Below are 24,307 nucleotides of genomic sequence, written 5' to 3' on the forward strand. Positions count from 1 at the left end.
CAGGTTATTGGACTAGAAAACTCTCAGCATGCCCAAATAATGACTGGAGTTTGCAGTCCAATTTATTTGGAAGGCTATGGATTGGAAAGACTTGTCAAAGAGAAATGTATCTTCAAAGATCCAAGAATTTCCTGAACTTAAACTCTGTACAGTAGTTTGCAAATTTGCTCGTTTATATACTGCTTTTTTGTCCTTATTGAATTAAAGGTAGAAAAACTCTAAAAAAGTATTTTAGAACAACCATGGTTGCAATCTTCTTTGTAGGATATAAAACTGATTGATAACTGAATGAAAAGATGGATTTATATGTGTAGTAATTCTACTTTCCATTGTAAACTGTAATAAAATATTTTTCTGACAAAGCTTCTGCCTCTGAACTCATTTTATTATTCTTGTGAAATGTATGATACCAGAAAAAAACTACTGCAGAAGATTAAGGTTCACAAAGTATCTGTAGTTTTATTTTTGCAACAAGAACACATGCTACAAAATAAATGCATCTTTTACTTACAGTGAGGAGAAAAAAATATTTAATCCCCTGCTGATTTTGTACATTTGCTCACTGACAAAGAAATGACTAATCTATAATTTTAATGGTAGGTTTATTTTAACAGTAACAGAATAACAAAAAAATCCAGAAATACTCATTTCAAAAAAAATATAAATTGATTTGCATTTTAATGAGTGAAATAAGTATTTGACCCCTTCACAAAGCATGACTTAGTACTTGGTGGCAAAACCCTTGTTGCAATCACAGAGATCAAATGTTTCTTGTAGTTGGCTACCAGGTTTGCACACCTCAGGAGGGATTTTGTTTCACTCCTCTTTGCAGATCCTCTCCAAGTCATTAAGGTTTTGAGGCTGACGTTTGGCAGCTCAAACCTTCAGCTCCTTCCACAGATTTTCTGTGGGATTAAGGTCTGGCCTCTCTAGGCCCTTATGCTCATTCTGGAATTCCCATCCAAGACCCATTTTCAATGCCCTGACTGAAGGAAGGTCTTACCCAAGATTTGACAGTACACGGCCCCATCCATTGTCCCTTTGATGCGATGAAGTTGTCCTGTCCCCTTAGCAGAAAAACACCCCAAGCAAAATGTTTCTACCTCCAGCATTCGTCCTCCTAACATGGCGAGTTGAGTTGATGACAAAAAGCATCCCCCAGTTCTCTGAATCATTCAGATGTTCATTAGCGAACTTCAGATGGGCCTGTACATGTGCTTTCTTGAGCAGGGGGACCTTGCGGGTGCTATAGGATTTCAGTCCTTCACAGCAGTGTTATTGTTTTCTTGGTGACTATGGTCCCAGCTCCCTTGAGATCATTCACAAGATCCTCCTGTGTAGTTCTGGGCTGACCCCTCACTATTCTCATGATAATTGAAACTCCACAAGGTGAGATCTTGCATGAAGCTCCAGACTGAGGGAGATTGAGTTATTTTGTATTTCTTCCGTTTGCAAATAATCACACCAACTGTTGTCACCTTCTCATCAAGCTGCTTGGTGATAGTCTTGTAGCCCATTTGAGCCTTATGTAGGTCTACAATCTTGTCCCTGACATCCTTGGACAGCTCTTTGGTCTTGGCCAAAGAGAGTTTGGAATCTGATTAAGAGAGTGCTCCTAATCTCAGCTCATTACCTGTATAAAAGACACCTGGGAGCCAGGAATCTTGCTGATTGATAGGGGATCAAATACTTATTTCACTCATTAAAATGCAAATCAATTTATAACTATTTTGAAATGTGTTTTTCTGGATTTTTTTTTATTCTGTCACTGTTAAAATAAACTTACAATTAAAATTATAGACTGATCATTTCTTTGTCAGTGAGCAAATGTACAAAATCAGCAGGGGATCAAATACTTTTTTCCCTTACTGTATCATGGAATTAACTGATTTTTTTTTTGTATCTATACTTGCTTGTGCGTGTTTATAACTCAGTTTGAACTATGTGTTCAAATTTAAATATGATCATTTACAATGGTTACTTTGTTGATACACTAAGTCACACAACCAAGATTTGTAGCCAAATTTTAAAGAAACCCATCTTTTATTATTAGTTTATGGTTTGGTAATCTAGACAGCATGAAAATGTGCCAAACAAGTAATGATTTACGTAACAATCGATAAATGTATAGCATAAATGTAACTAATTGTAATATAATGCTCTCCCCAAGCCTTAGCATTTTGCATCAGCTGAATGGGATGATACTGACTCAACTTAAGTTTATTTTTATCCTGCTTAAAAGCAATCTAAGGCGGTGAACACATCTTTCTCATTGTATTTTCCCTGCAAAAACAACCCTGTGAGGTAGATTGGGATGAGAGAGTGTAACTGGTCCAAAGTCACCAGCTGGTTTCCAGGTTAAGATGGGACTTGAACTCATGGTCTCCCGCTTTCTAGTGCCTTAACCAGTAGACCACACTGGCTCTCTTTGGTTTATGATATCTATTAATATGCTACATATGTTGCTTAAGATCTTTTAGGTATCTGAAGGCATGCCTGTTATACATGAAACACAAACAATTGGAAAAACTATTTTATTGCAATGAGCCTGATCATTAAAGTATCTTAGTGAAAAGTATGAATCCAAATATTGATTCTCATGCTGCACTTAGTTTTTTTAAAATTGTAACTATACTGTTACTATATCTCTTAAATGAACAATTTATCATTTTTCTTATTTATAATGTAGAGATGCATATAAGGGATGCAACATTTGTTATACAAGATTTGTTTCATTCATTGATTGTTCAGAATTTATTCACAGTTAACAGATTACAATTTCCATCTCAGATGTTTCCAATAGATTTCTTTCCGTAAACATAGTATAAAATCAAAGTGTTATCTTAGCTATGAACCTCCTAAAATGTAAGATAAAGAAAAGCCAAATTGTTTATAAAATACTCCAACCTGAACATATGGCTTCATTTACATCCTATACATACTTTCTGGAAACAATATTTGACAATCAATAGCACCTATTTATTAAAAAAATGCATTTAGAATTTACTGAAGTGCAATACACTTCCTAAGGCAAACATTCAATTAACAGACCAGAAATTCATGTTAGAATAGAATACACCTTCAGCAATAGAGTACACCTTCACTGCAATGAACACTGTATTTCAAGATAAACTAAAAAGTAACCCTATCAGGATGAAAATCCTGATGAATCTATTAGATTTGCTTCAATTGTCACAGCATGATATAATACAATAAAGAGTGGCAATTTTATTTAAACATTCCAATTAAAAACAATTTAATATTTAACACTCTTAAAGTTTGATTGTTTAGCAAAGTATTGTACGTCAGATTCCAAAGTATACTGAACTTTATTTGGAGACTACTATATTCTGATGTCAGTAGTTCCATGTAAAGTTTTTTAAGTTAAAAAAATGAGATTAATCAAAGTTTTGGTTTGTTTTGCATTTCTGATGTTTAAGAGAAGAACTGAAGCAGTTATCATTGTATAATAAATATTTTAACATTACTTTCTGTTAAGTCAATTTTCTAAAATCTTACATGTTATCGCTTATAAAAAAACCTCTCTGAATACTGTCAAAATGCTTTTTTCTTGGAGCCAGCATCTGTGTAAGCAACTAGTCTCCAATAAAAACAAAACTGATAAAATCATACTGTTCCCATATTCAAGTCCTATGTACACAAACTCTTGCAGAGATTCCTATAATTAAAATAGCTCAGAGACGCTTTCAGTACAGAAACATTAACTTCTTTCATGGGCCAAATTCATTCATCAGAATCCACATTTTAAAATATTGTTTCAGGCTGCAATAGGGAACAAATTATGTTTCCTTGCTTTCCAAATTCCATCATATAACAAATAAATAAAGAGTAAGCCAAATGAAACCTCCATGATATTGGCAATACACACCAGAAAAAAATTTACAATTTGAACTTAGGTATTCCAAACACAGCTTTCTTGCCCAGTTCTGCTGATATATAGATTGCTCTCCGTTTAAAGGTCCAGCAAGGATCAAGAAACATGATGCCAGAACATAGACAAAAGTGTCAAAGGGCATAATTATCTGCTCCACCAATTAATAACTGCAATTACATTTTTAATTCTGTATTTAAGTGCTTATCAGTTGCAGATTTAATGAGGCTCCATGTCTCCTTAAATAAAATCATATTAATGAATAGAAGAAACTTTAGAAAGTGCCATTTCACCATCAATAACATAGTAGCAAGAATGATGCTGAAAAAAAATCAGCAAAATATTGGGATATGATGAATGGCCTGAAAGAGAAACAACATAACCAATTTTCTCCACACATACAATACTGACTACCAAACCTCTAGCTGCACTATTTCTAAAGGATTCTTACGCTTATGCTATAAAATTGAGGATTTGTTTTATTTCTATATGTATGCAAAGTACACATAGAAGTAATATGAATGTATAGATTTAGCTGTGTATATGTACAAAAGTTGGAACTTCTGCAGGAAGGTGCATTTATTTGAAATAAAATTTCAAGTCTTATTAAATATTTAGATGGAAATTTTTCATGACAAGGGTGAAGTTGTAGTACCTTGTTTCTGAATAACCTGATCCAGGGACGTTGAAAATGTTGCTTGCACAAACTGTTCCATGAATAGAACAGCTAGTTTGCAGTGCCCTACACCAAACTGAACCAGGCTTTGTTAATCGGTGGAGGAGGAAACAACAGAAAAAAGCCAAGGCTGAAGGGTTGCCTTGGTGATGGCATACTGGATATCAGTTGCAACTGAGGAGAAAGAGCAAAGTGCTGGAAAAATACTCTAGGGTGGGTGGAAGAGGCAGCAGTATGATATGCCATTCTGAGTATCAGCAGTAGTGGCTGAAGGCAGGCCATAGGAAGAGCAAGGAGATGGCAGCAAAGCATATATGTCTTGCTGAGGAGGAAATAATGTACACCAGTCTTATTCTAACTTTCTCCCAAAAGCTACTCTGGTATCCCTCCAGATTTTGTTTTTAACAACCAAACATTTCTGCTGAGCTGTAGTTAATTTAGAACAGTTTAACCAAATTTTCACACAGTGATCTTTTTCAGGTTTAAAATATACTGTAATACTGTATGCTTTGTATGCACCCCTTCTCTTGTCTCTTATGTCAATTGATTGTGCAATGCTTTAACCAACAACCTTGGTTTCTTTTTTGGAGCAGAACAAGTTAAGACAAATATATACAATACATTTTCTGATTTTGATTTTTTAAAAATTAGCTACTTAGAAGAGCTTTTGAAAGCTCAAATTTTGCAATATATTAAAAATTCTAATGATTTTTATTATATTCTATGTGACATCTATGTCTAAATTTATCTCAGTAAGGGACAGCTGAATGAGAAACATTTGTTATAGAGATAAATACTTTTTCAAAGATTCTAAGTAGCAGGGCACACACTTCAGTTACAATACTGTATTTCTCCAAGGTGTAGGGATAATTTAAAGACTTGAGTCTTATCTTGGACATGCAATAATATTGGTTAAATGTGAACGTTAAGAATACTCTTTCTACTACTGCATGCTTAGTTTTATATACTGCATATACAAGTGTCAATTTATCTAGTAATATAACAGGATTTGGAAAACAATTTTGTTCTGAATTATAAAAGGGCTCCATAACTTTAAATTTGGAATGATTTAGCAAGGAAGAGAATACCTAATTATATTCCTACATGCCTTTCCACTGCCATATATCTATGTTATGGCCAATGGGATTTAAAAGTATTGTTTCTCACAAAGTTATAGTTTCTAATCTTTGCAATACAGTTAACACTGTAGGCACAGAGATGCTTTAGAAATAGCTACATGAAAAAACAATCTAGTACACATGATGCTGGTGCATTTAACTGAAGGCTTCTCACATATTTCAGTCAATTGGAGGTAGGTGCTCATCAATAAATTGCTTCACATCCATCATTTCCTATTTATGAATGAAAAACAGTAATTTAGTTTAGATGGTTTATACCAATATTTTTTTCTACTACAGAAAAAATACATAACTGGACTTCTCACTATGTGCAAGGAACTTTTCATTCTGGTCTGCAATCAACACTATTACTTTACTAAAATCAGGTTTTTCATTCAGTGTCCTGATTTATATCATCAACTTGTCTGGACTAAAGTTATAATAACCATTATACTGAAACAAGTGCCCCTGAACTCATTGCCACCGAACTCAATTTCCAATGTCAGCTTCCCACAAGCAAATCAATGAGGAAGCCAAAAGAAAGTCAATGAGGAAATCAAAAGTTGTCCTCACTTAATGACCCACATGGTCCTCATTTAATGTAACAAGTGGGACTGCTGGTATAGTCACTACTCAGCTCCATGTTACATGATATCACAAGAGAGTTCCTGCTCCCAACTACTGTTGTAAGCCAAAGACTAACCGGTACCTCTTAAATTATTTTTTTTTATTTTTCCCTGATTAAAATAACTCATTCTTAATGTAAAACAACCATTACCTCAATACATGAGCTATGCATCATGCCTGAGTAAAGTTTGAAAGCTATGTTGCCAGGGTTTAGCATTTTCTTTAGTGTTTCAGAAGTCACACTTCCAAACATTAAAGGAACCAAAGGATCACGGTCACCATGGCACTGGAGAATAGAAATGTCTTTGTTGATGCAATTGATGGAACCCTAGAAAAAAATGTTACAAGAAGTCACATTATTTTGAGTAAGGCATATTACTCAGGCTGTTTACTTGTTATATGTTCATATTTTTATTTCAGCCTATCTCTAAGCAGATATATCATCATCCTTTTCATTTATATAATCACATAATATGGAATGCTATGCAGAGAGAGTATTTGGTTGGTATCATTTGCTAAATTTTGTGACCAAATAAGAATTCAAATTTCAGGCTCTTTAACCCAAAATTAACACTAAACTCTACATTTGCTATTTTTGAAATTTACTAGAATACAGGATTAGAATCTAGATGCTATCTTTGTTTTTCTCTGGCACACAGCGGAATTTGATAATTCCTTTAAAATTACTTCAGTATTATTTGTAAAGCACAATAAACAGCAATAACTATTATTAACAATTTATAAACTGTCCAAAATTGCTGGCAATCAGCATATAAATATGCTGATTAGTAAATTATTATAGTTCACTGCAGTCAGCCAGATGTTTAGGCTGGATTTGGCATTTTTATTAGGGTCTCATATTTGACAGTACAAATAAAAATTAACTCTCATTTTTATGAAACCAGTGACTACCTGTGGAAATGAAGTTCGCAGTGGAAGCCAACAGCTGAGTGCTATAACACCCCCTAACTTCTGTTGTGTTGTGAGGGCAGTGTATAAAGATAAAGCTCCTCCCTAATAAAAATCAAGGTAAAGTCCATTAGTAGAGTCGTAATCAAATATTGAACAACAAACATAATTTACTTTTAAAAATTGAAATTTCAATTATATTTATTTCATAATATTTAAGAAACTCATCAAGCATTTATAATGAAGTAGCATTAGTTGTTTGATTGTCACATCAACTAGTCTAAACATGTAGAAACACTTGCCAGAAGTACGTACATCTCTCTCTCTCTCTCTCTCTCTCTCTCTCTCTCTCTCTCTCTCTCTCTCTCTCTCTATGTTATGAACATGACTTCTGAACACAGATTGTAAAACAATGAACCTATGTATAAAGGAGAACTCTGTCTTTGTTTAATCCAATTCATAATGTGTTTTAGTATAATTTATTTTGTATGTCAGATAGATAGATATAAAATCTTATATTATCCCATATACATTTTCATGTTCATTTATTTAAGAAGCTAGCCCTTGAAATGTACATGGGATTAGGTTATTAATCTAACAGTACTATTTGTGTGCCAAAAATATCACAGACACATAGACAGAATTATTTTAATTCTACTAAACAACAAAGGTTTATCAAGTCAAAAGCATTTGCTATAAACTATGCAAAACGTATTTTGGACAGTACAAAATTACCAGTATGATGAAAACAATAATAATTTGTCATCTCTTTCCTTTCGACCCTATATATATATGTAGACTTAACTTCTATTTTAGCATTTGTATTGGTCTGAACATCATTATTCATTCTGCACTCTGAAGGAAAAAAAAAATTAAATAAGCATATCAAATCTACCAGTAAAACTGGATTGTCTTTATGCTGATACAAGCTAAATACTTACAATAAGCACAGACCTAAATAACCGTAACTGAAAAGATACTTGGGAGCTTTTTGCAGAATAAATATTTTGATTAATAATCCAGAATGATTAAAAGAACTATTTTAATTAGTTAGTTACAACAGATTTGCCACACTATTAGGGTTTCTATAGAATCGGAATTGTTAGATCAATATTACCTGAGAAAATCCGCCCAAAATTATTCTGTTTGAGGGTATTCCATTTCTTACTTCTTGTTCTATAAGTGTGTTCACTGAAAGAAAAGAACTGAATGTTAACTACGCTTATAAAATACCAGACCATCATAGAAAGATTGGAAGCAATAATTGCATAAAGGTTATATAGTTCCCCTCACTTTGAAGTTTTCACTTTAGGATGGATAGGTATTGACACATTAATCATTTTTATGTTTTACTATTCTATCTTCTCATTTAATTTTGGAACTATACAGATTCCATTGTTTTAGAATGAAGTTTAAAGAAAATAATTGATTATATTTATGCAATAGTCACTTAATATTATTAAATTACAATAAATTTCATTTTTAAGGAGCACATAATTCTTAAAAAATGTCAGTATAGTACAATATTTGTTCTATTATAACCTTAAAATACATTATTTTTTGTGTTTAAAAATAGGTGATACAAAAGGTGTGTGTGTATATATGACTATTGAGGCAACAGATGAATATATCAAGCATCAACTTGAAACAGAAGACTCTGGGATTAAAGCAATGATGAAAGAATCCAAGAAATACAAAATGATACAAAAATATTCATAGTTATTCTAAAGAAAATTATTAGTACATCAGTAGAACTGCTTTAGAATGATACTCTATGATACTGTAAACTGTTGATAACATTTACAGGTGACACAAATCATCATTAAGTCTATTAAAACCTCAAGGCTTTTAAATGCAATGCTACAAATTATGGCAATACTTGTTCTTAGTTATTTAATTATGGTAATAATTAAGAAAGGGCATGTTTAGACTCACTATATAATTCCAACATTTTATTTCAGCAATCAAATAAACCATATAGACTCTAATGAGCTGAATCTAATGGTCACACATCTGCCTCCACAAGCAATTCTTACATGTCCCCCCAAAAATGCACAAAAGTTTCTCCAGATCATTCAGGGGATCAAAAGAACAGAATGATAGGAAATCATGTTAAGTGACCAAATATTGTTTAGTAGTAATATAGTTCCTCAGCTGCAATAATTTACATAAGACTTGTTCAAATTGTGTTTAACAGAATACGAGGGTTGTGTAAGAACTTGTTGGGATTCTGTGAACCCCCACCACAATTTTCAGTCACAGAAGAAAAAGTAGGACTTGTCCACTGATATTCAGATATGAAATATCTCCCACCCCATAGTTTGTACCGACGACTACTCATGACTTTTTTCTGTATTTAAAAGGCAGGCAGTATGGGCCCTAAGGAATTCTTGGTGTCAGAACAAGTTTGTAATCTGATCTGACCAGGTGGAAAGTCTAGGCTGACTGGAAAAAGATGCTCTTCAACAGGAAGAAATGGAAAGTAATATTATATTTAGGAAGGAAAATATATGTCATATGAACAAGATTGAGGATTCATAACCTGAACAGGATTTGGGTATGGCCACTGACAAGCTCAATATGAGCCAATAGTTGAGACAGCTGCTAGAAGAGCTAAGGTAATTTTGTGTTGTTTTAGAAGCAGCACCATATCAAAGATGTATATTTTACTCATATAGCTAAAATATTTTATGTAGCCATCAGAAAGGGTTAGAGTTCTCCACCTTGGAGCATTTTAAGAAGTGGCTGGACAGCCATGTTTTAAGAACAGTATAATCTTCCTGATACTGTGAGCACTTGAGTAGATGATTATATTCCCTTCCAACTGCACAATTCTGAGTCTGTGTCATTTTGCTGCGATCTACTGATCATCTGGATTTCTTCAGGACAGATGATCTTCACGGATCATATTCTTGCTATTCAATGCTATTTTTTTAAATCATAAAATATCAGAAGCATTATCTTCATTTATAGTTTGTTAGCTGAAGTACTTATTTGTTTATTCATTTATATAGTTGCTTACTTAACATACAACTCAATAGTACTGTTTAGATATGAAGATTATTTGCATTATTCTATAATATCAATGGAACATATCTAACTTTATGAAGCACTCGTTTATAAGCAGGATGGAAATTGGTAAATTCCCAAGCAATTATAATTATCTACTTCATCAAATACAACACGAACATACCATTCTCTGATGCTTGCTTGATCCCAGCTTCATCTTCCTGTGAATCTGGAGCAAGTCCAAAAATATCGAACCTTTAATCAAACAATTATATTGTATTATATTATGCAAGTAACTTCACAACAGGAATTATTAGAATAAGCATAAATAAAGTTATTCAGGTTTAATCTTGTATCCAGCAAGCTTAATGAAGCTCAGTCTTCCATAAAATATATATCTATAACAGAAAACTAAGCCTTTAAAACTGAAATTTCAGGATTTCTAATTATACTTTTCATAGAATAAGGAACTCTGTTTTCTTCCAAACATCCCTATCAGGTAAAGCTGTTCTGGTGAAACATACCAAAACAATACTTGTTCAACAAGTTCATAATCATACATTTAGTTGAAAAGTCTGTAGAATTCATGAGAATTGGCAATACAAAAATTAGTCAACTGCAAGATAATTTTTTTCAGCTTTATATCAAACTCTTAACATTGTGAAATTGCAAAAGGGATCCAGCTAGGTACTACAAAGAAATTGTGTAAAATTCTTGGTTTCAAATTTGAGAGTGGTGAGTATACAGTATAGTGGAAACATCTTGTCGAGGTAATTAAGAGTGTCAGATGACCTCTATGCATTTTCAGCAGTATAGTCCCCATGGATTACTTTTACTATGGTACTAGTAGAATGAAGACCTACTTGCTCAACCTTGCAGGACGTTGCAGGATGGTTTTTGGATCTTTTGGCAAGTACAATATCAATACTTGTGTTCTAATCAGACTTCCTTGAAACACTACTGTAGGGCCTTCAATATTATTTAACACCAATAATATTCTTAAAAGTATTGCCTATGTATAGTAGTAGTAGTCTTCAAGCAAATGTGTCTTCAAGGAAATGTTAGGGAAGGAAAATATGTTATGGAGATGGCGCACCAAAGAATTAATATAGAAGTTGGGTCAACATGCAATCTTGCTTAATGCCTTTCTCAGTTTTAACAGTACTGATAAGAGGGCATGGAGTTATATCTTAGTCTGAGTGAAATGCCTTCATGTATCATACATATAAAATGAAGTAAATGCTGGTGAATTAAGGAGGCCTCCAATTTATTACACAATTTATATGGAATAAAACATTGCTTAAAATCAACAAAAGCAACATAGAGGAAGACATGAAAAATATTTTTCAATGAAATGCTGGAGTACAAGGTACTGATTAATGTGACTTGACTTCTTATAAAACCCTACAAGCAGATTTTCTTGATTCAACCAATTCCAGAATTTCCACTGTAGGTATCTTGCATACAGCTTGCTGGTGATGTTGAGATCAATAGCTGCATAATTACCAGGATATCATCTCTCTTTTTTATACTTAGGAACAAATACTGAAAGTCTCAAATCCTTGCAGACTCAACCCAGGTATCAGCCACATTAGAGGCCCAGAAAACAAGATTGCTTTTAATGGCCTGTAAAAGGATTTGGTCATGAGTATTCTTCATGTGTCCATTAGGGAATATCTAGCCAATGAAGGGCAAATTGGAGACTTTGAAGGAGAGCTGACTTCAAGAACTCATTTATAATTTGATTTAGTTGATGAGGGATCCACTTGACTCAACAAGAACTTGATATGATTCTTAACTGCATGGCCATTTATCATTCTGATAAGGAAATAACTCATATATAAAGACTCTTTGAATGTGATGAGTCCATCATAATCTGCTCATTTGTTTAAATGTATAAGGGAGAGCTGGCTGGTTGAAAGTTAGACGTATGTGTTGAGTAAGTAGTGAAAAATAATCAGATCTGGAGGTTAAGAGTTGAGGCAGGAAGGTCATGATTGTCTTGGAGCTACCCATCTATGGACATTAGCATGGATTTCTAGAAAGTTGCTTTTTCTGCAGGGCACATTAGTAATTGGCTGCATCAACTACTTCAAGTTGACTGATGGGACAGACTGCTAGAGAGTTAATGTGGCCAGGTTCTGCTGAAGTTTTAACCCTCTAAATACCTCGACAATGTGTAGATAAAAGGCTTGTTGGAAGCATGGCTGCAATGTTGTTCAGTCATTGTAATATAAAGATCTGCAATATAAAGATCTTTCTGCTCATAATAGGTAAACATCAAGGAAAGCCTAAGTGATGTAAATGGGATGGGGAAAAAGTGGGCACTTGTTTTATGGGTTACCTCCATTATCACTCTGCTCCAGAGGGTGGCTTGGATTGAATCTTTTGTGGGTCAGGGAGGCAGCCTGGCTTCTCTGTTATGATTTTGGGAGGGGGTAGAGGAGGGGAACCTAAAGCTGTAAATCCATTATTCGTGATTCATGCTGACTCTGTATTAGGGAGATAGGAGTTGATCCTCATCTATTTCCCTGCTTTATTGGGTTATGAAGCCCAGCATCATTACTGGAACTGGTATAAATTCTTTCCTTTCCTCTATGTGACATTTAAGCTGTAGGGACTGAACCAGAGGGGCAAGGTCAGTTACAAGCTGAGTGCTTGTTTGAGGAGCTACTATTAGTAGACATCTTGGCTCCTTGTACCCCAAGCCCATATATCTTATCAAATGTGCCATATGAAATTAGCATCTGTGGCTAATTAAGTCCCTTTCCATTTATTCTTCATTATTCTTATTTTTTTAGTATAAACAGTATAAGCCACAGGAATAAATAAGTGCAAGAATGTTTCAAAATTAAAAATAAACAATTGCGGGAGGGGAAATTAATCCCTCACTTACCAGGAAGGCATGGCCATATTCATGTTGAGAGAAACTGGCATGATGGGCCTTGAAATTGTGTAAAGAAAGATTCAACTTAAACGTCAGCAAGAATATTTCAAATATTCCCTTCTGCATTTTAGCAAATGTTAGACTATTTTTTAAAAAATCTGCAACCCTTAACTAATATAATCATATATAATCAGTAATATAATCACTAATTCCTGATAATATCATGATTTAAAAAGCTTTAACAACTTGAAAGAATTGTAGCTGATAGTATTAGTCACTACCACATAACTTGATATTTACGATGATAATTGCTAGGACTCATCTTTCACATATGCTTTGAATTTTTATTCTACTTGTATTGCATTTCTTCCAAGAGGTACAGCCCAGCAATAAAAAGATAACAAACTAAGTGTAGATCATGTCCTATTAGTCCTGTAATTTGTTTTTTATTTTTTTAAATCATAGAATTGCATTATACTGTTTCCTACCACATGTCTTTTCCTAATTTCTTATTACATTGTGATAATCTATATTAGTATCTATTCAAAGTTTAAAGTAGCTTAAGGATATTCCAGAGATGAAACAATTGTTTAAATTCAGGTACCTTGCAAAATTAATCATGAACTGACAAATGTTTAGAATACAATTGACATCCTTTTCTTTCAGAATTTAGGACAGATGCTTTTCTTTATATAATTTAGGTAATAGATTTAAAGGTCTAAATCTATCACAAGTCCAATTGTTTTTCTTTCCTTTTAATTTGAAGACCTGGAACTCTACTCAATTTCCTGTTTACAAAGAAACCAATACAAACACTAAAAGGATGAGTCCATAAAGCTTCCACTAACATTCTGTTGATTGAAATTATGGTAAAATAAAATTTCTGACATCCTGTATTGCTTTTCTTGCAATCTTTCATATTTGCCTATGATACTGTTATTTTTTATAATCCAGTCAATCAAGTGTCAGAATTCTTGAAGTTACTGAGCCATGCATGCATTGCCAATTATGTGGCATATTCCTTAGCTGTACACAAGCCAGCTCAAATAGGTTTTTGTAACCATTTGTTCTTTCAGATAATTATGAATTTTAGATGGTTTTGGGGAATTTGCTTTTCTGCAATTTCTTGCCCTTCACATAATATGGAATGGGACAATTCGCTGTGGAACAACTCACCATGGCCAACTTGCGGCATGACAACTCAATGCAAGATACATATAATTATTACTAATAATATTACTAATAATTAAGAGGAACGGGTCTAGAGTACAGTTATCTCACATTAAGTTGTCCCAAAGCGAGTTCACCGCAGTGAGCTGTCCCACAGCGAGTTGGCCATGGTGAGCTATCCTGGATGACCGGCTGGTAACAAGATGGCCACAAGTTGTCCTAGACCCCACATAATGTGTGATTACTTGGTATACAGGAATTTACAAGATCTATCTATCTATCTATCTATCTATCTATCTATCTATCTATCTATCTATCTATCTATCTATCTATCTATCTATCATTCCATTCTCATCAGTGTAAAGAGGATTAGTTTTTTTGTTTGTCCCAACTCATTGGCTAAGAATTAGCAATGGTACTTGGACATATACAGGTAGTTCCCGACTTACAACAGTTCACTTAGTGACCATTCACTGAAAAAGTGACTATTTATTTATTTATTTATGAGACTTATATACCGCTTTTAAGTGCAAGCACTCTCTAAGCGGTGTACACCAGTAAGCAATGTATATATATATTTACATTGCCCCCAACAATCTGGGTCCTCATTTTACCTACCCCGGAAGGATGGAAGGCTGAGTCAACCTTGAGCCGGTGAGATTTGAACCGCTGACCTGCTGAACAGTCAGCTAAAGTAGCCTGCAGTACTGCACTCTAACTGCTGCGCCACCTCGGCTCACTTATTTTTCTCACTTATGATGTTGCAGCATCCCCATGGCCATGTGATCAAAACTGAGACACTTGGTAACTGACTCATATTTATGCAGTCGCAGCGTCCCAGGATCATTTGATAACCTTTTGCAACTTTCTTACAAGCAAAGTCACTGGGGAAGCAGATTCACTTAACAATCACATTACTAACTGAACAACTGCAGTGATTCACTTAACTACTGTGGCAAGAAAGGTCATAAAATGGGGCAAAATTTACTTAAAATAAATGTTTCACTTAGCAACAGAAATTTTGGGGCTCAACTGTGGTCATAAGTCAAGGACTACCTGTACTGCTCCATAGTGCTTTACAGCACTCTCTGAGTGGTCTACAACGTCAACATATTGCCTTCAACAATCTGGGTCCTCATTTTACCAACCTAGGAAGGATGGAAGGCTGAATCAACCTTGAGCCAATCAGAATCAAATTCCTGGCGTGTGGGCAGAGTTAGCTGCAATACTGCATTCTGCACAGCTCTTAGTTAAATAGGCTGGAGCTTCTTCAAAATTGAGGAATAGGAATAAGCAAGCAGATCCAGGAAAAAAGAAACCATGGACTTTTGAAGCCAGTGTCTTAGAATGGAAGGGCTGCTTCGGGGGGGGGGGGGGGGCTCTTTCTGAAAGAGGCTGGGAACTTTTCTTCCACATCTGAAGACTCAAAAGGTTAGCACTCAGATGGGAGGAAAATGGCATGGTGGGCTGAAGAAAGGAATTGTGGGGGTCCAAACTTAGTTTTCCTAGCCCAGGGCAGGAACTTCCTTCTGTATACAGATGGAAGCTGCCTGTCCTCTCTTGGCAGGGAGCTCTTTCCCTCTGTCCTTTTAATGATTTGCAGTCACTTAGTGACTTGCAACTGGGAAAATTAGGGTAACAGTTGTTGAGAGAGTCAATCACTTGGTGGCCTCGCTTAACCACTGCCCTGACTTACAACCCTAATGGGCAGGCTCCATTATGGTCATAAGTCAAGGACTATCTGTAATTTCTTTCCCATAAATGAGTCACATAATTCTGTCAGATTTACTCTTGAGTACTTTAATGAAACAGCAAGCGGAAAATAGTAATACTTACGCATGCGGACAAATATACTTTACGTGTGGACTCCTAATACCAGCAAATGCTTCTGCCCAGCCATGCCTATAAGGATATAGAAAACAAATTCCCATTAAAAATATTCTCAGCTGTTCCTATATATTGTCTGCTCTTTAAAGAGCCACAGCATGCCATGGTTTTGTTCCACCTTTGCTTTAAACAGGTAGTGCCACCAACTGGGACTCAGGAAGCATGTCTTCTCTGTCACAGCATCTACCTTGTGGTGTGATGCCCACCCAGCTATCTGTTTCTCTTCCACCTAATGATGTTCCAAAGAACTTTAAAAATATGGCTGTTCTCTTAGGGTTTGGGGTTATAGAATATTGTCAGCATTCCATGGCATTTGGGTGTTATAAATTTTTAAAAATATTTTTTTCTTTTTCAAACTGTAAGCTGCCCAGAATCATTCTAAATTTGGGCAGTTCCTAAATTTAAAAAATTCAAGATATAACATTAGATTATTAGATATATGAATGGAGCTATGAGAGACTAAACATACTGAAATTATCCAGAGAAGGGGAATCTCAGAATACTGGGATTTTATTTGCAATACTCAATTTGTAATACTAAAAAATCTAGTATATAAATAATTCCATGGATGACACTGTGCATTCAAAATGACTACTTCAGGGTTTATGAGATTAGAACAAAACATTTAATGTTAAGTAATTTTTGACTTTGAGACTAATTTTTTTTCCTCCAGTATTCTCTGGTGTAGTCTGACATCTTGCATTTGGATTGGCTTTTTTCTCAGGCTTATTAGGACTTATTTCTGAATATATTGCATATGAAACTGAATGGCCAAGATCTTATAAAAGATTTATTTTTAAATAAAACTTCTACAAACAAGTTTTGTATGAAAAAATTCTATTCTTGTTTTGACTTAATCATGGCAATTTAAAGTCAAATAACAATCTGCACATACTGAATTTTATCAAAATAACTGAAAAGGACTATACATATAATTCAAATTCTTTCATTAACTGAATCTTTAAGACACATGCCCTAATATCTTCCAATACCCTGTTCTCCAATTAATACTGTTACCATGAAGTCAGTTTCAACTCTTACTGACCTCAGAGACATCTATCAAATGAAATGAACACAGGGGAACTACCAGAGGACTGGAAAAGAGCTGATGTAGTTCCCATCCTCAAAAAAGGAAAAAAAATGGATCCAGGAAATTACAGACCTATCAGCCTGACCTCAATACCTGGGAAGATCCTGGAAAAGATAATCAAACAACGAATCAACGAACACCTAGAGGCAAACAAAGTCATTACTAAAAGCCAACATGGGTTTGTCAAAAATAGATCATGCCAGACAAATCTTATTGCATTCTTTGACCAAGTGACAAAATTAGTGGATCAGAGGAATGCTGTGGACATAATTTACTTGGACTTCAGTAAGGCATTTGATAAAGTAGATCACAACCTACTACTTGACAAGATAGAAAAATGTGGGGTAGACAGAACCACCACCAGATGGATCCGTAGCTGGCTGACCGGCCGTACTCAGCGAGTGGTCCTCAATGGAACTGCATCTATATGGAGGGAAGTGTGTAGTGGGGTGCCCCAGGGCTCTGTTCTGGCCCAGTACTCTTCAACATCTTCATCAACGATTTGGATGAAGGGATAGATGGGGAACTCATCAAATTTGCAGATGACACCAAGCTGGCAGGAATAGCCAACACTCCAGAAGACAGGCTTCAGATACAGAAGGATCTGGACAGACTTGAACACTGGGCACTAACTAACAAAATGAAATTCAATGGTGAAAAAAGCAAGGTTCTACATTTAGGCAAGAAAAACCAAATGCACAAGTACAGCATAGGTGGCACCATGCTCAATAGTAGTAACTGTGAGAGGGACCTCGGAGTCCTAGTAGACAATCACCTAAATATGAGCCAGCAGTGTGCTGCAGCTGCCAAAAAGGCCAACACAGTGCTAGGCTGCATTAACAGAGGGATAGAATCAAGATCACGTGAAGTATTAATACCACTCTACAATGCCTTGGTAAGGCCACACTTGGAATACTGCATCCAGTTTTGGTCACCACGATGTAAAAAAGATGTTGAGACTCTAGAAAGAGTACAGAGAAGAGCAACAAAGATGATTAGGGGACTGGAGGCTAAAACATATAAGGAACGGTTGCTGAGAATTGGGTATGTCTAGTTTAACGAAGAGAAGGACAAGGGGGGACATGATAGCAGTATTCCAATATCTCAGGGGCTGCCATAAAGAAGAGGGAATTAAGCTATTTTCCAAAGCACCTGAAGGCAGGACAAGAAGCAACGGGTGGAAACTCATCAAGGAGAGAAGCAACCTAGAACTAAGGAGAAACTTCCTGACAGTGAGAACAATTAATCAGTGGAACAGCTTGCCTCCAGAAGCAGTAAATGCTCCAACACTGGAAGTTTTTAAGAAGAGACTGGACAGCCATTTGTCCGAAATAGCGTAGGGTTTCCTGCCCGAGCAGGGGGTTGGACTAGATGACCTCCAAGGTCCCTTCCAACTTTACTACTATTACTAGATTACTAGAAATGTAAACACTAACTTCAGCATAGCATAACAATTAGTGAACACTACATTTTTCTTTGCAAATTGCAAATAATAAAAGGTAGTTTCAAAGGTACAGATTGTTTATTTAAAATGCCATTTTACTTACCCAGTATCTCCTAATCCATGGAGAAATATGACCTAGGATTGAATAGTATATGAATAGCATTACTACATGCTGGAAAGTTAGCTCTTCAAAAAACATTCTGTTCTTATTTCCCATAAATCTAATTGCAATAGACACTGCTAAAGACAAAGTGTGCCCACTTAAATATAACAAATATATCAAAAGGGCATGATTTTGGTAGTATCAGCAAGTGCACTCATTTGACATACTACTTACAACTGCTGTATACCTATACGGTCTGTGTGGACAGAAAGAAAGAGACAGAAAGAGAAAAATGTATAAGATTTTCAGTGATTGAAAATCTGAATAATTTGTATTATATATCTTTGGCATTTAGTTAACCTAGCAATTTAAACCATTTTATACTGATAACTGTGCTTAGCATTATTACATTAATCTATTCAATATTCTTAATTTAGGTTTAGAACTTTTTTCTTTTTAATCCACTATAATCTATAATGATAGATCTTGTTCTGTCTTAAGTAGAAAATAAGTATTATTTATTCTTCTAGGGATGAAAATAAAATCTTCAAGAGTTATTGGCAGAAATAAACTATCTTTTTTGGACTGAACAAAATTGAAATTTATAATGTAAGGAAAATGTAAACATGCTCAGAAAATAGTTGCTCTCAGAAACTTCTCTGTGTACAAAACAGTGCCATAATTAGCAGAGCTAGTAACAAAATGCCAGTTTATAGAAGGTAAACTAGCCCAACCTATCTCCCTCCACTTTATTACAATTTAAATCCTACATCAACCTACCCGGTCCATGCATCTGATGAAGATCACAAAAGCATATGACTTTTAATATTTAGACAGAAGGGTTGCTATAAGACCCCTGTTATTTTAGTCTATTAAGACTCTCTGCTAACTCAGCAGTATTGCTGTGAAGACCATAGATGCTACTGACAATAAACTGATACTGTATTTCCCCAAAAGTAAGACCTACTCCAAAAATAAGCCCTAGCTTTATTTTTTGGGATAGGCCTAATATAAGCCTTACCCCCAAAATAAGCCCTAGTTTTGGACCGAAGCACACACCTAAAAATCAAGCTAGGATGGGGGTGGAGCTTACCATTGCAGCCAGGCCTCCCATGGATCGACACTTGCTTCGCTGGATCACTTCTTCTGCGGCTGAAGAAGGAGCTTCATTCTGCAGCTGAGAATTGAGCTCCGGCCTACATTTCGCAATCAGAGGCCTTAAAGGCCTCTGCAGTCAAGAAGCAAGCTTTGACTGTGAAATGCAAGTCATAGCTCCATCCTCAGCTACAGAATGAAACTGTTCCTTCGGCTGCAGAAGAAGTGGGCCGGCTGGGTGGGGCTGTTGGTGTCACTGCCGCAAGGTGAGTGGAAAAGCCACCGCCCCGAAAATAAGACCTGGTGCCTCTTTTGGAGGCAAAATAATAATAATAATAATAAGACTGGGTCTTATTTTTGGGGAAACACGGTACTAGACGCCAGTTATTTGCTTTGCAACATAGAATAGAGTGCAAGAGGCTTGTTAGATCAGGCATAAGCCCATTTAAACCAGTTTTTATGACCAACTGGATACATTTGAAAATCTCACAAGTCTGGATTCAATGATGACTATCCAGCAATTACGGTAGTTGTTTTCTTGCAAAAGTATTTAAGATTTACTTTATGAGGCAATACATCATCTCCATCTCAGTCAATACAGCCACCACACTGTCATACAGGTATTCCTTAACAGCCGACTATTTGTTCAGCAAAAGTTTGATGTTACAGCAGTACTGAATGAAGGGAATTACAACTGGTTGTTATGGCTCTTACAGTGTCCCGATGGTCACATGATCAAAATTTGAACCTTGGCAGCCAGTGTTCACTTACAAGCACAGGTGAGCTTCAATTGCCCCCCCCCACCTATCCTCCCCATGCCCTTCTGGCCCCTACACTTTGCAGCCCATCACCCTAATTGACCTTCAATATCTTCTTGCTCTCATTGCTGATTAAGCATGCCCGGTCTGGTCTTTCATGAATCAGTTCCTGGCTATACAAAACTTTCTTCCCCAAGTTGCACATGGCTGTTTTTTCACAAGATCTGGGGAAGATGGCCTTGTGTGGCCAGCAGCTGCTTCATGAAGGATCAGACCACACATACCTCAGCAGCAGCAGGAACAAAAAGGAACAGCTGGGGCAATGGAGTACAGGATAGTGATGATGACAGTGGCTGGGCTGGGGCAGCTTTAGCTTTGCATCACTCTGCTCGGCTGGCCTCAGCTTTGTGTTGCAAAAGGTTTCACACTGCAAAGGGCTTCTTGCTGTACTGCAGCTTAGGGGCTACTTGCTCTGCAATAAGAAACCCAAGATGCAGTATGGAAAGCAGCATCAGAGCTATGTGGTTCTAGGGCTCCTTGCTGTCTTGCAAGTCAGTGATAAATAGGGGAATTGAAAAGGAGGTGGCCCCTTACCTTACCAAGGCTTGGGATTGGGAGGGACCAAGCATGAAACAGTTTGGATTGGGTGAATACTTGCTTCACAACCTGCATTTCTCAGTTAACAATAGCAACAGGGGGGTGGAATTGCTATCCTTAGTGTGGTCATGTGACATGCTTTATGACATCACTTAGCAATGGAAATTCTGGTTCCTATATGCCAAGGACTACATGTAGTTCCGGGCGCACCATGCTGTGATAAAATCATGTTTTAAGATCTTGTGACAAGTCAGTATGGTTGAGGGCCAATCTGATCTCCAGGGAAATGATGTTCCATAGAGTGAGAATATGACAGAAAAGACTAGTCTAGCAAACAGACTAGGACCATGCCCTTCCTGTTGGATCTGATGGAATGGGAAGATAGGATTAGAGAGAGTTGGTTCCTCAAATAACCTGGTCCCATTCATAATCAGTGCTCTTTCAAAACCACCAAACTTAGCTACCCTAGTCCCAAGTGCTGGCCATAAAATCCATAGTTTATAATTTAGCTATATACTATGTCTCCTGCTGATCTTGAATCTCCCCATGTTTAGTTGCAGTATGTATCTTTGAGTTCTAGCAAGGTAAGATAGAGAAAAGGAGAGAGTGTCAAGAGTAAACGAGTTCTGAGTAGAAATATGCAAAAAATATTTCATGATATAATCATATAATATTTTATAACATAAATATAAGCAAATTTCAGAAGATTCTATAGAAACTTTCTAAATTAGATAAGAGCTCAGAAATAACTCATCTTGATTCTCATCTTGATATTGCCTGTCACCAATATCTCAGCACAACATATTCCACCAATCTGTCCATCCACAATATTTCCAACACTTTCTCTTACTTCCCTTACCTGACATCCTTCAGCTGCCAATGTTCAACCCCTACCGCACAGCATATCAGCGTGCTTACCCCATAATCTTTCCAGAACCTTCTGTTCTATCCCTCTCCTGCCTCTCAACCGCTACCAATATCCTTGACTTTTCCCACTCTTCCTTAAAACACATACTTAGAACACCTACATTTCAGTCCATATGGACAAGAAAACAACCCCGTTTTGTTCCATACTCCAACCAAACACATATTTTGATTTAAGCACAGATCGCAATGAGTTATTGGACTCATGAAAACTGTTCATACAGTGTTTTTTTATTAATGATGAAAGAAGGTAGATTGAGTATAAAATAGTGATCAGTTCAAAAGAAGTTCACTGAGGTGATTTAGTCATATAAAAAGAATTACAAAAAAATTATGTTGAAAGGATCTGGAAGACTAAGAAAGGTTCAGTTAGTTGGAATTGATGAAGTCTTCAAAACTCAGAATTGGTCCAGTTGTGATATCAAAGATACGAATGAAAAGTTACTCATAAGAAAATAGCACTCCAGGTAAGTATGTAGGTATGATTTTTATCCTTTTTCTTAAAATATTTTGAGTGGGTTGACATCTTCGCACCCATGACAACTCAAAGATTACTTTTCAGATCACTGGCAGATCAGATTCCATTAATACAGAGATGAAGTTCAGACTTTTTTCTGTCAATGTATATCATTTATACCTCTTTACACAGAACTTAATAGCTATACTGAAACTGGACCTATTCACAATTCCCTTTTGATTTTACAATCTTGAACAGTTTAGTATTATCAATAAATGTAAATAATCAAGTGCTCATTTAAAATTAAACTTTGGGTATCCAAGGATATCAAATTATCTAGCCTTTGTTTAAAATCATAATGATCCAATAATATTGCTAATAGAAAATAGGTAAGAAATATTGCATGCAACAGAATCCATTAAGGTTTTTTTCAGAACTTAGCACTTCAAATTATTTTTATCAATTACGTGCACAACGCCTTTAGGGCTACTTCTTTAGGATACTCTTGAATAGTAGCTGACATTAACACAATTCTCGCTAATTCACAATTCAGTTATTTTGATACAAGAATTCACACCAAGCCACTTTGGAAAGACACAATTAAAATGGTGAAAAAGTGGTTTTCAGCTAAAAATATAAATGTGTTGCCTTCCTTATACAGTATTTTTTCAACAATTTTATGTATCATACCTGACATTTTTAATGATTTGCTTTTCTAAAAATACTATCTACCCATAAAAAACTTTCAGTGGGATATTGTAAAACATTTTTTCCACATCATTTGAAGCTTCTTCATAAAGTATTAACAGTTGGAAGGAGGTCATCAAAGCAGCTGTCCTAATTAAATTTCTAAGCATGTTTGATGAGCTGGGAGGTCCTAGGAAATGAGAGCACAGTGGACATTGTCTAATTTTGAAAATGTATATATCAGATTATTACTCTTGCATTCCTGCTGTTGGACCAAAACTCCTCCAGATCGCAACGAACGGTCAAGACCATCAGAAAAGCTCAGGCGTTTTGGGAATATTATTCCCAGGAAATAAGAGGGCGCCGCACCGGAGGCCTTCAGCGCCAAGTCATCGCCAACTCGCCTGTTCGGTCAGAAAACCTCTGCATAGGTGAGTCTATGAGCGTTACTCAAAAGCAAGGCCCGCTGCAGGAAGCCTTGCTGAACCGGAACCGACCCTTCCTCTTGTTCCCCCTTTGCCCGGCCAGCTTCTATCCCAACGCGCCCTCTTGCTCCCTGAGATAAGAACCGCCTGGAGCTCCGTTACTCACTCACCGCGGCGGTAGCCTTCTTCGCGGCCGGGACAATGGCTGGGAGAGGAGCAGACATTGTGTTGCCGCACATACACTGGGCTATCCTCTCGCGTCGGCCAGTCAGACACTGACGGGGCGGGCGGGCGGGAGGTGGGGAAACGGGCGGGACAGGAACCCGATTGGAACTAGAGAGACGGAGGATACTCAGCAGGCCCGCCTCCCTTCCCAGTAAAGGGTTGGGAGGGGGGGTGCGCGGGTGCCCGATCCCTGCTGCTCAGTTGAGAGAGCGGAGGCGGCCGTTGAAACGGGGGCGGGAAAGAAAAAAGAACGCTCGAGCGCGGTCCTCGCTCCTGTTATGCTCCCGCGCGTGCGCTCTGCTGCGAATTCAAACCCCTGCGGACCCC

The 24,307-nt window shown here is 36.4% G+C and overlaps 1 protein-coding gene and 1 long non-coding RNA gene across 3 annotated transcripts; one reads left to right on the plus strand and one right to left on the minus strand.

Annotated features, from left to right (window-relative positions):
• Positions 1 to 2,520: 2,520 nt before the first annotated feature.
• On the minus strand, positions 2,521 to 24,307 carry LYPLA1 (lysophospholipase 1). 2 transcript variants are annotated; one of them, XM_039351382.1, is made up of 9 exons: positions 23,926 to 24,307; positions 18,813 to 18,844; positions 16,125 to 16,190; positions 13,128 to 13,175; positions 10,416 to 10,486; positions 8,340 to 8,413; positions 7,226 to 7,327; positions 6,465 to 6,641; positions 2,521 to 5,920 (listed from the first exon to the last, which is right to left on the minus strand). In XM_039351382.1, exons 1-9 carry the CDS (start codon positions 23,992 to 23,994, stop codon positions 5,867 to 5,869), a joined length of 693 nt encoding a protein of 230 aa, XP_039207316.1. In that variant the 5' UTR covers positions 23,995 to 24,307; the 3' UTR covers positions 2,521 to 5,866. The 2 variants fall into 2 exon arrangements, with proteins under 2 accessions (XP_039207316.1, XP_039207317.1); XM_039351383.1 differs by lacking the exon at positions 18,813 to 18,844 and having other exon boundaries at positions 23,926 to 24,017.
• Positions 20,745 to 23,761, plus strand: LOC120311656. The gene is made up of 2 exons (XR_005557689.1): positions 20,745 to 22,653; positions 23,619 to 23,761. It is a non-coding gene; the product is annotated as an uncharacterized LOC120311656 (long non-coding RNA).

The sequence above is a fragment of the Crotalus tigris genome, unplaced genomic scaffold, assembly GCF_016545835.1.
Source record: "Crotalus tigris isolate CLP2741 ecotype Arizona unplaced genomic scaffold, ASM1654583v1 scf7180000018371.15429387391:27106975, whole genome shotgun sequence".
Lineage (NCBI taxonomy): Eukaryota > Metazoa > Chordata > Lepidosauria > Squamata > Viperidae > Crotalus > Crotalus tigris.